Raw genomic sequence first — 12,851 nt, 5'->3', positions numbered from 1 at the left:
TTTTTCCAGGAGTGCATTATTGATGAGGACTGTGAGACTGGAAAATATTGTGAATTCTCTGGTTTAGAGTACAAGTGTCATGGTTGCAAAACCGAACACAAAGTGAGGATTGTTTTTTTTTTAATAAAATTCTCAATCTTTGGCAAGCTGTTGTTGACATAGTAGGCTGATATTAGTTACTGAATTCAACAATGAGTTGCATTTATTGCATGATGGTTGGACAATACCAGAAGCATTTTTTTCATTTTCAGGGTCCAAATGCGATTGGTTTTATATTTATTTCCATTTATTTGAAGCAGAATAGGGTACTAATCATGTGTTTCCTTTAATCCTCCACAATGTTTGATTTAATGATTGGATTGGGGCCCTTCTTTGGGATTAATATACATTAGAATTAACACAAACTCTTTTTTATAACTAGTTGATACTTTATATTTCCTGGATAGATGCTTTGATCTTTCTGATTTATTCTAGAATGCTATCCATTTGTTAAAACTAACTGGAAAAAGACCATGGTTAGATTGTAGACAGTATCCAATAATTGGATAACTGACCATTCTTATTGGCCTTGATTAGTATTAAATACCTATCTCTCCTCCTCCTTAGACAGATAGTCCACAAAACCTTGTACATACTTATATTTGTGATCTTAAAAGATGCATCAGATGCCTTAATATTTTCATAGCCACTGTTTGTTGTTGTTGTTACCTGCCCTTGAGTTGAACTCAACTCATTGCAACCCTGTGGATGAGATATCTCTAACACCCCCTATACTCTACCTCTCTTTTGAGGTCCTGCAAGTGCAGGCCCATGAACTACCTGATTGAGTCTAGCTATCTGGCTTGCAGTCTTCCTCTTGCTCTGATGCCTTCCACTTTTCCAAGGATCATTGACTTTTCCAATGAGTCTTTCCTTCTCATGGTGTGTCCAAATTATGACATCCTCAATTTAGTTATCCTATTTTCCAGGAGATCTTGGGCGTTACCTTTTCTCAGACCCATTTTTCCCTCTTTTTGGCCATCCTTGGTATCCTCAGCACTCTTCTCCAGTAAATCTCAAATGAGTTGATTTTCTTTCCATCTTCTTTTTTTACTGTCCGGTTCTCACATCCATACATCGTGATGGGCAATACAATGGTTTGGATGATCCTAACTATAGTATTCGGTGTTATGTCTTTGCACTTTACAAACTTGTCTAGTTCTTTCATCACTGTACTTCCTATTCCTCGACTTCTTCTGATCTCTTGACTCCAGTCTCCACTGTGATCAATGGTTAATCCAAGATATGGGAATTCTTTCATTATTTCTATTTTATTGTTATCTAGATGAATTCATGTAGTTCTTCCGTGGTCATTATTTTTGTTTTCTTACTATTCAGCATTAAGCCTACCTTAGCACTTTCTTCTTTGATTTTCTTTAGTAATTGTTCCAGTCTTTGTTGTTTTCTGCTTGTAGTATGATGTCATCTGTGTATCTTAGGTTGTTAATGTTTCTTCCTCTGATCTTCACTCCTCCTGCCTCTAAGCCTGCTCTTCGTATGATAGTTTCTGCATACATGACAAACAGGTAAGGTGATAGAATGCATCCTTGCCTGACCCCTTTACTTCTAAGAGCAAGCCACTGTACCTGCTGCTTTTTTCCCTTCTGCTGCTGTCACCCATGCTAGCATATGCTAGCACTGGTGTGCACCTACAAAATTTTGGCCAAATATTTTCTTTCTCAGCCAGTCCAGCAGAGCTTGAGATTCTTCAGAGCTTCCATCAGACTATCTAGGGAGGAATGTTCTGCAAGGAAATTTTCATAATACTGTAGTATCAAACCTAAATTGTAATAGGAGAAAAATAAATTTCCCCTCTGTGTGCATGGAACTGTCTTCGTTTTTCCTGCTTTCTTTACTTACCTGAAACCCTTCTTCAAAAATATGTTTTCATTGAAGTCTTTGATACAGCCATCCAAACTCCACGCCTTTCTACAAGATTATCTTCACTCCATGTAACCAGTTAAATAACATATTATTCCAGTGGCTCTCCATTTCTTTTGGTGTCTTCTGTTGTCTTCTAAGTCTTCACCTCCCATTATCCTTTACCATTGGCTATGCTGGCCAGTACTGATAGGAGCTGAATTCCAATAATATTGGGAGAGTCACAAGTTGCCTACTTCTGTTCTAGCTTGTAAGACCCACAGGATAGGGATCCTTCTCAATACTGTACTTTAAAGGATATTTTACATGGATGGGGTGTGTATTTCCATGCATGTCCCTGTGTGAGAGATTGCATGCATGCACACATGCATGCAGATTGATTATTGCTATTTGTGTACTGCAGCAATGATACTTTTCTGAACCTAGTCTACATAAAGACAGGTCACCTCATTGTTTCTTTAACCTGCTGTAATCAAATCATTTGTGGGGGTGTGCTTGCTAGGCAGACTGCCATGATTTCATTTTAAGATGTTATATAATTACTGAAACAGTGGTGGGTGTGGTTTCATAGTGAAAGCATTATAGGATTATTGTTATTAATAATAATAAGTTTTATTTCTATTTTCCCGCCTCTCCCGACGGATCGAAATGGGATTACAACAATATTTCAATAACAAATTATCTAAAATTACAATTTAAAAACAATATATTCTGTATTTAAAAACAATATTGTTTAATGCAGTTCTGTGAAGTTTTTTTTTCACTGTAACCATAACTTTACTGTCACTGAGTTCTCATGATTGTCTTGACAATGATCACTGTCTCTTGATGTTTAAGCTTTAATTATTCATGTTTATTTTTCTCTCTCCCTACCCCCACCCCCCAAGCGTTGTTCTCGAGATGTGGAGTGTTGTGGACGCCAGCTCTGTGTCTGGGGTGAGTGCATGAAAGCTGCCTCCAGAGGAGAAAATGGAACCATTTGTGAAAACCAGCATGACTGCAGTCCTGGAATGTGTTGTGCATTTTCAAAAGGTTGGTGACATTGCCATACTTCTGTTGTTTAATTTCATTGCCATTTATGAGAGTACCCCACCAAGTCATTAAAGTGTGAGTTCATATTTTAACCACGTCAGCTAAACTGTGTCTGTAAAGTGGCTGGTACTAAAGAATATTACACTGGCCATAGAATACACATGGTATATACATGGGATAAAATTTGAGAAAATAAGAAAGTATTGCACTTGACAATTGAGCATCATACGGTCAAAAGAGAATACAGTTGTCCCTCCATATTCATTAGAGTTAGGGGAACAAGACTCCCGTGAATATGGAAAAAATGTAAATAATGAAAACACCATGTTTTTCCCTGAGAGGACACCTCTCTAGGAATCTCTAGGTCCTCCAGTGCAACTCTGTGGTCAATGTCCAACATACACTGACCATAAAATGGCACTGGAGTAGCTACAAATAGTCTTTCAGTGCAACTTTTAGTTAAACTTGACCACAGAGTTGCACTGGAGGACCTAGACAGTCCTAGAGAGAACATATTAATGAAATCCGTGAATGATCAAATCTGCAAATATCAAAGCCGCAAATATGGAGGGATGACTGTATTTTACTTCTTGGTAATTCTTCTGCGATTTTTTTTTGTCAGAAACTACTTTGTACTTGGAAGATATGCTATTTGAGTTGCTGTGGTCTGTTTTAACACTGAGTTCATATCCTATGTTCAGAGGACAGCTCAGTGTTGAAAAGAATTAAATTGTTTGACACAATTCCTTGTATGGACACCCAAAAAGAAATAAACTTGTCAACAAAAGTGATTTCATATACAAGCTATTAAAATATGATGCCTTGGAATTAGGAGCTCCCTCTGTTTCTTACCCTCTTGGCCATCTGTAAAATGGGAATTATGCTATTCTTGTGAAAAAGAAGCAAGACAGTGACTGTAAAGCACCTTGCATTGTCATAGTTGATGACAGTGTTGAGAGAAAGTGGCTTGAGTTTTCTGTAAATCTTTGTAGACATCATCTGTCCCCCTTCTTGCCTGTACCTTGAGCAGGAAGTGCTGTAGGAGGGTTGAACTTGTAGAATTTTATTTATTGGATTTATATCCTGCCTTTCTCCCAAAATGAGAATCAGTGTGGCTTACAGTAATTTTGAAAGGATACAACAACATTGTTTTATTAGTTGTTGCAGAATGGAGCCCACCAGCCCTTTGTTCCTATTCTTGTCCTAACTGTACTTTGGGTACCTCCTAGTTTGGTGACTTATTGAACGGAGGGTAGCATTAAAGGCCAATTTTAACAGGAGAAAGGTAGATGAATAACATTAAGAAGTGCACACATGACCAGTTACACTTGTGTTACCATTTCTATCATTAGTTTGAACCCATGTGTCAATTGCAACAAAAGTGAATGCTGAGAACTTTTTAAAAGGCTGTAGTTAGATTTTGCAGAAAAAGACAGCCATTAGTTTGAAACCATGGTTTTACCTTAGAGTTTAAGTATTATACATCTATATATCCTCCCCATGCAGTCTACATTTGAAATGGAAGAGATCAATAGCAATAGCAAGTACATTTCTATACCACTTATCAGTGAACTGAGCACTCCCTAAGTGGTTTACAATGTGTAAGCTTATTGCCCCCAACAAGCTGGGTATTCATTTTAGCGACCTATGGAAGGATGCAAGGCTGAGTGGACTTTGGAGCTCCTGGGATCAAACTCATAGCCTTGTGGCTGCAGTACAGGCATTTAATCACTGTGCTGCCAGGGCTCCTGATCAGAAGCATAATGGAAATCTCTCATATTTGCTTACAGATCTTCTGTTCCCTGTGTGCACACCATTACCTGGAGAGAGAGAGCCTTGCTATGACCCTTCAAACAGGCTTCTCAACCTTATTACATGGGAGTTAGAGCCAGATGGTGCCCTTGATCGCTGTCCGTGTGCACATGGATTTGTCTGTCAGATACAGAGGTAAGTCTTGAGAAAAAGCAGCACCAGCCTATTTGTCTGACCAGAAGTGCTGACCTAACTGGTCCTTTAACACTATACAATTTTAGCAATATGATTCTATTTTAACTACTTGGCTACATCCTGTGGAATCCTGTGTTTTGTTGTTTGATGACTCAAGTGGGCAATCTGGCTGAGAATTCTAAATACCCCTCCCTAAACCATAGATTCCATAGGATGTTGTCATAGAAGTTAAAATGGAATCATAGTGCTATAACTGTGTAGTGTGGAAGGGCCCCAAAATGTGTATGAACTAGGGGCAATTTGTTTGTGAATTGTACTGACACAGTTCACTAACAAAGATATATACAGGTTGAGTCTCCCTTATCTGGATTTCTGAAATATTCCAAAAATTGTTCACATGAGTGGCTGAGATAGTCACACCTTTGCTTTCTGGTGGTTCAGTGTACAAAAACTATGTTTCATGCACAAAATTATTAAAAATATTGTGTAGAGAATTACTGTCAGGTAGTGTCTGTAAGGTATATATAAACATAAAATCAATTTCATGATTAAACTTGGGTCTCAGCTCCAAAATAGATAGAACTGAGTTGGCAAGGGTTCCAAAAGTTCCTTTTCCCTATAACAAAAGTAAAAATATTTATTCTCTCTCTCTCTCTCTCTCCCTATGTATGTATGTAGAGGCCACTTACAACTAATTAAAACAAAGTACAGCTTAAAAATTGTTAGTACAAAGGTTTTTTAAAAATCAACCAACATTATGTTAAAACAAAAAGTTAAGAGTTTAAAACATTTAAAATATAATAAAAAGTTAAAACCACATGCTATTAAAAGTCCTTTCTACTGCATGAATTAAGGGGTGTGTGTGTGTGTGTGTGTGTGTGTATTCCTCTTGATGGAAAGTAAGCTGAAAGGAGGACAGCAGAATCTACCAAGGGAGGAAGTTCTACAACCTGGGAGCAGCTGTCAAGAAGACTCAAACATGCCTGTGATGGTGGAGGGACTGAGAGGAAGCCCCCCAAAATTTAAAGAGTTGAGCAGGCTTTTAAAGGGAAATGTAGGGGCTTGACAGATGGGTGGCTAGAAGCCCCATGTCTGTGCTGCAGCATCCACATGCTGCAGCACAGACACGCTCTCCAAAAGGAGCCGCTCTAAGTGGCAGCCCTTATGATACCTCTTATGCCCAGAGGTGTATGGGTATTCGGGCGCCCATACATCATGAGGCTGTGCCTCATGTGGCCGGGGCTACAGCCTTGTGATGTAAGCCCAGCAATATTAGGGCTTTGGTGCATATGGATGCTGAACACCATCAAGCCCTAATATTGCCACTAATGGCTTATCTGTACCGGACCATTCAAATAGTCTGGACCCAGGTCATCCCATGTAGGTGTTTTAAAAGTCATAACCAGCACTTTGAATTCTGCCTGGAAACTGACCAGCAGCCACTAGGGGAGTTATATGATCCCTGTAACCAGCCCCAGGCACTGGCCTCGCCAGTGTTTGGACTCACTGAAGTTTTTGAGCAGTTAACAAAGGTAGACTCCCATAGAGTTCATTACAATAATTCAACCAGAATGTAGTCAAGGCAAGTGTCACCAGATCTGACAAATCGAGGAACAGGCACAGCTAGTGACCTAGTTTTATCTGTACAAACACACTCCTGAAACCTGGGCATCTGGGCTTTTGCTCCAGATCCAGCAGAGGCCCTATTCCCTGGTCTGCAATCCAACTGACCAGGAACACATCTGTCTTGCTTGGATTAAGCTTCAATGTATTTGCTCTCATCTAGTCTATTATACCAATTTAGTACTAAAACAGCTTCTTTGGAGTAAGACTTAGAGGAAGAGCTGGCTATCATTTGCATACTGGGGAATTCCCAAATGCTAGATAACCTCTCCCAGTGGTTTCATGTATGCTGATTCCTCCACCAACTACAATTGTAACTGAATGAGGGACAGGCTCACTACCTTTGGTTTTCTGACTAACTTTAGTTACTTTTAGAGTTGTGCCCTTATTAGTTAAACTGAGTTCTTACTCCTAATATGCATCTTTGTACCCATGCCCATACAGCTGATTGGATAGAAAATCTGAGTTGGTGATACTAATAACTGGGACTTGTGCTTTTCCCCACAGTCAGAGCAGTGATTCTCTTTGTGAACTATCCTTTAACAAGACCCAGATTGAGGATGAGAAGCCTTTGGTAGAAGATGAAATATCACTTCTGGATTTTGTAACAGAAGACATTCCTGGTGATTATGAAGAGAGACTGATGGTGCAGAAAGGTTTGGAGGAACAAACAACTGACTCAGAAGAACTGGATATAGCTAGTGATCTGCTTTTTGGAGATGAAATGTAAATTAGTTAAGCAAATTAATTGGTCATTTGCACAGCTTTAACCATCAAGATGGCTTATTGTTTCAGATCCTTAAACAAACCATATCCATATGCACACCACCTTTTTTCTGTGCTGGATAGAAGTGCAATAATTGATAATATATTTTACATAGTTTTCATCCTCTGTCCTGCATGATCGGATGTTTGTTTGGTTTTTATTTTTTATTTTTTATTTTTTATTTTTTTTTTTTTTTGCACAGCTCAAACTGCATTTTGCATGGAAGCATCCAATATTTGCATTTATATTCTTTACAGCAAATGCCAAAATCCTGTATCAGCTTGTATCTAAGTAACTTCTTCTCACCCATTCTCCCCAAAACCTGACAAAGGCATCATTCAGTGGTGCTGTGATTATCAGAATGGCCCCCCTTCTTCCTTTCAGCTATGTCCAGTAAGGTTACAGTCAAGTTACTCTCATGACAATAGTATCAAAATTGTGACTAAGTAGTGATTGTGAATGTAAAATAGTTAACTCAACTGTAATTGTTTTGCATTCATAACTATGTAGTCATGATTTTGACAATATTGTTTAGTGATGTAGACTTGAGTCTACATACTCTGACTCGAGTCAGCAATAAATGATGCACTGACTTTTCTTGACTCAAGACTTGGTCTAACCTGCTCCAGAAACAGCAAACGCATTAGGCGGTGGGCTTAAGGTGGGGGTTGAAGTCTACTTAGGAGCTTGTCCCCATTACACATCAGAGGGGCCTTCTAAAGATTTTGAAAAGCTTTAGAAAAGTCCTTCTGCTTAAGCCTGTTGCCTAACACATTTGCTATTCCCCAATAATATTTTGTTTCCCTAACTTTCTGCACATTTTGCTTTTCTCATTCTTGAAATGCTATCCCCCCCCCCTTTCAACACATACCACCAGCACCTCCTTTTTCTGTTAAAGTTAGCTCCCAGACTTGAGACTTGACTTAAAGGTATCTTGCAGAAACTTGAGACTTGGGAGTAAAAGACTTAAATACATCACTTGTTCCCCAATCTACTTTACTGGGCATTAGCTGCATGGAGAGGAGGGTTATTCTGTCATCAGTCAGAATATGGTTGAATTATGTTTTCACATATTTTTGGGGTTCAGGCCAGAGGTTACTTAGGGACGAAACAGACAGCCCCTACCAGATTGAGGCTGTGGCAACCACACGCCTCAGCCCCAATCCAGCCAGCTACCGCCTCAGATAGGAGCGGGGGGAAAAGCACCCTTTCACCTCTAGAGCCAGCTTTTTGCCGGCTCTGGGACAAGTGGCATCTGAATGGCACGTCCTCAAGTTGCCTGGAAGCCAGCTGACGTGTAATCACTGGTGCAGCTTCTAGACAACTTGAGGCATGGCATGTCTAAACGCCTTGCCCCCAAACCTGGTAGAAGCCAGTTTTACCTGGCTACCTGTTTCAGCTCTTAGTTAACTACTTAGATATAAGCTAATACTGGATTCCAGCCAAATTCCTGAGTTTTAAGCTTGTTAATCAAAAGATTAATTTAAGTCTATTTAAGATTATTGGTGATGGTTTGAGGTCTTCATTTTCTGTATATATTGTTTGCTCTTCTTTAAAAAAATTCTCAGAGGAAGAATCTTGATTTTTTAAAAAACTGGACCATGTTTTTTAATTATGTATTCTTTTTCCTTAAAATATAATCTGTGGACTTGCAATAAATACCAGAATTGTGTTGTTTTTAAATAGAATCTTCAGGTGAACTTGGGGGTAGAGTAACTTGGATGTTTCTGCCGTTTGGGAAATGCAGGTGGCAGCATGGCATTTCTTTTAGCAGGAGGGAAAAGAAACTGCTCTCTCTGATCCTTCTGTGTGGGAGAGAATTTTAGGGTTAAAAAGTGATGGTGGCAACCACTCCTCTTGCTTAGTGGTTCTCAATCCCGTATATCTTTCCTACTTATCAAAACCTGTAAAACCAAAATCCTAGGGCTGTTATCAAAGGTCCATCATTCCAAGAAAGGATAATTACTATGTTTACAGGCATTCTCTTACTGTAGGTAAGAGCTTACATCATGGTGGGGGAGTGCAAGTCCTCGCCATACATACAGGAAGCAGTAAAGGCTGGTCCCTCAGTGAGTAACAACAGCTGGGAAGGGCTGCTCTTGAGAACTGAGGGAAGGAGGAGCACTCTCACCTGCTAGCAAATAAGGCTGCTCTTTCTGCAGAATTTACTCTTGACTGAGTAGTCAGTGACTGGAGAGACATAGCTGTGCTTTTCAGCCTTCCATTTGTAGGGAATACAGTGGGTGAGGTGATCCTCCATAGCTGCTAAGGCTGGCCCAGCAGCAGCATGACCTTTTATCTCGCAATGGCTGTGTGTCCAATCTGGGTCTGGATTCCAAGTCCTCAAATATGGGACATCCTGTATAAAATTGAACACCAGGGAACTCGTTTCCAGAGATATTCAAATAGGGAAATGTGCCTCATTTCTCAAAAAACGAATACAATCAGAAATTCCAGGTCATGCTAGAGGCCATCATGTAATCCAATTTTTCCTCCTTACTCATTCTAGTTTGATATTTATTTGAACATTAAATATTATAGGAATACTTTATTTTTTAGCAAAGAACATCCCAAAACTGAGAAATGCTAATCTGAATGTTGGATAACCAGTTTTAAACAGAGTGTTTTCAATAGTGCTTACCTTTGGAAATAGCAGAATTCTTGCACTCTCACGTGCTAATGCTAAGAATGGTGAATAGCCAGTGGAAAATAGCTGAAACTCCGTATTAAGGGCCATGGCAATTAGGCTCAATACTTTATGCCAGAACTTGTCTTTTAACGCACACATGAGATGGCCTTGGCCAGAGTATAGGTTGGCTGCGTTGGTACCCAAGCCAGCAGCATTAAGCAGCCACTTAGCCTATGTATGTTTTATAGGGTTCAACTTGTATGCAAAAAATACTATATGCAGAGCAGGTTGTGACATGGAAGAATGGAGAGTGAAGATCGGAGGAAGGAACATTAACAATCTAAGATATGCAGACAATATAATTCTACTCACAGAAAACATCAAAGACTTGAAATAATTACCACAGAAAGTTAGAGAGGAAACCGCTAAGGCAGTCTTACTGTTGAACAATAAGAAAACAAAACCCCAGAGGAGTTAAAGAAATTTGGTTTAGATGAGGAATATGAAATCGTTAAGGATTTCCTACTCTTTGGCTCTAACACTGATCAGAAGGGTGATTGGAGTCAAGAACTCAAAAGACTAGGATTGAGAATGGCAGTTACAAAAGAACTAGATAAGATACTGAAGTGTAAATGAACTGCACCAAAGTGAGGATCATCCAAGCCATCGTATTTCTCATCACCATGTATAAGAGCTGGACAGTGTAGAAAACTAATGGTAAGACAATCAATTTATTTGAGATGTGCTAATGTGCTAAGGTACCACGGACAGCCAAAAAGAAAAAGAATAAAAAGGATCTTAGAATAGATCAAACGAACTTTCCAGAAGCCACAATGACTAAACTGAGGCTGTTATACTTCAGCCACATCATGAGAAGACAAGACTCACTAGAAAAAGTGATAATGTTAGGAAAGGTGGAGGATGGTAGAAAGAGAGGAAGACCACAAACCAGATGGCTAGACTCGATCAAGGAGATCACGGCCCTGACCCTGCAGGAATTAAACAGAGCAGTTGAGAGAGATTTAGAGGCGTCTCATTCATGGGGTCTCCATGAGTCAGTCAACTCCAAGGCTGTTGACAATAACAACATTAATGACATCCCTTTGCTCTTCTGATATTTAAAAAAGATCAAAATGTTCTTTTTGTCATTCCTATCAAAGGGACTAGATTGTTATTCTAAGTGTATTATTGATTAGGTAACAAAAGACACATGGAACATCATAATGATAGAAGACAATTTGGAGGAGCAACTAAGAGGAATTGCAATAGATGTGCTCCTATCCATCTTGATAAGGTCAACATTTTGTTGACATTGAACAGTTTAATACAAACTTCTAATATCAGTTTCCTTTATGAACTGCCATGGCTCCCATGCTAAGAGAAAGGATATAAAGTAAATAAATAAAAATATGGGAAAACAGCAAAAGTAATTCATCAGATGAGAGCAGCATTCATGAGGCTACACATGAATGCAGCTGTAAATGTTTGCACTGGAGTAATCTACTCCTTCACATAGTAACAATGTTGCTAACATTTACTACCAAAGAAAACTCAATACTTGACCCAACTCAATTCATTACTCTTAGATTCTGAGGTAATAACGCTTAACAACCTAGTGTTCTAATTACTTGCATAGCAGAAAAAGGGTGGCTTACCCCCCGTCCCCAACAAAACATGGTGCTAAAATCACTTTAAATTTTGCATTTGCTTGGACTCTTCAAGCCAATAAAGGGAAAGTGACTGACATTTGCCAAGTTTGACCTGGTTCTCCTTGGAAGCCATGAACACAAAACATGATGAACATATAAGCAGCAGCACAAATCTGCATTTTACATTTTTCTACAGCTGTGTGCAGATCATCAATGATTATTCAATCCCAGCCAGGGGATCAGGGTTGACTCAGGCTTGCATCCTTCCGAGGTCGCTAAAATGAGCTTGTTGGAGACAATTAGCTTACAGTTGTAAATCACTTAGAGATTGCTTAGTGTGGTATGAAGCAGTATATAAATGAAGCTGCTATTGCTATTGGCAATTGCTGGTAAAAACTGTCCAGAACAATCCTGGCTGACACTCTTGTGATTCCAAGCACTGTATCACTGGTATACACTCAAGAAAATAGTCACTTTTAGGTGCACTGTGTAGTAACTGGCAGGGCTTACTATATTAAATAAAGGCCCGATACAGATGGGCAAAAAGCACCGTCACGGGGCCGATTTTAGGGCTTGGGAGTGCGGAGCGTCTGCACACCCCTGAGCCCTACTCCGCACCCCTGGCGTCATCATGGCTCGCCTCCATCCACACGGGGGCCTTCATGATGACGTATGCACAGCACCACCTCCAAACGGCATGGTGCCACGGGGACATCATCGCTGCGCAAATGGGTGGAAATGGTGACATGCGCGTGCCCTAAAAAGGAGCAGGTTCTTTTTAGGGCTCCCAGAGGAGCCAGGAGAGGGTTCTTTTTAGGGCTTTCGTAGGCTGCAGCGTTTGGTTGCTTCAGCCTCCATGTGGGGCAGAAAGGGGCAGCATCTCAGCGCTCCTTTCTGCCTGTCTGTATCGGGCCAATGTATCACCTGCTGGTCTTGCAACCTATATAACTGAATACATGCATACAGTCCCTGGGAGAAAACATCACATATTTGTGTGCATATTTCAGGAATCACAAGTCTGGAGTTTTGACCAGGCAGCTTGAACAACCAGTGGATAAATATTTTAACCTGGAAGATCACAACCTCCCTGATTTGCCTTTGTTTCAAACTGAAGTGCCATTTTATTCAAGCACTTTGGATAAATAGAATTTCTGGATCCACAGACTCAAGATCTTAGCACCACATGGTCTTAATCTAGAGGATAATATCATGGATACTGATTGCTGTTATTTTGAACAAATAACAGCAAGAATTTAGAAGCTGAAATGTTCTGCTAATTCATATA

General features: G+C 39.8%; 1 protein-coding gene across 2 annotated transcripts in view; it reads left to right on the top strand.

Moving 5' to 3' along the window:
• The window catches only part of DKK3 (dickkopf Wnt signaling pathway inhibitor 3), a 48,471-nt gene extending 39,530 nt beyond the window's left edge, over positions 1 to 8,941 (top strand). For both annotated transcript variants that reach the window (XM_089521190.1, XM_089521189.1), the window contains 4 exons: positions 10 to 102; positions 2,808 to 2,952; positions 4,743 to 4,899; positions 7,030 to 8,941. In XM_089521190.1, the coding sequence (XP_089377316.1) occupies positions 10 to 102; positions 2,808 to 2,952; positions 4,743 to 4,899; positions 7,030 to 7,252 (618 nt within the window). In that variant the 3' untranslated portion in view covers positions 7,253 to 8,941. The remainder of the gene's footprint in view (positions 1 to 9; positions 103 to 2,807; positions 2,953 to 4,742; positions 4,900 to 7,029) is intronic.
• The last annotated feature ends 3,910 nt before the right edge of the window (positions 8,942 to 12,851 follow it).

The sequence above is a fragment of the Sceloporus occidentalis genome, unplaced genomic scaffold (genome assembly GCF_023333645.1).
Source record: "Sceloporus occidentalis isolate IW3139 unplaced genomic scaffold, rSceOcc1.0.p SCAF_4, whole genome shotgun sequence".
NCBI lineage: Eukaryota > Metazoa > Chordata > Lepidosauria > Squamata > Phrynosomatidae > Sceloporus > Sceloporus occidentalis.
Note: the sequence above shows the minus strand (reverse complement) of the source record. Positions and strands in the feature narration are given on the sequence as shown.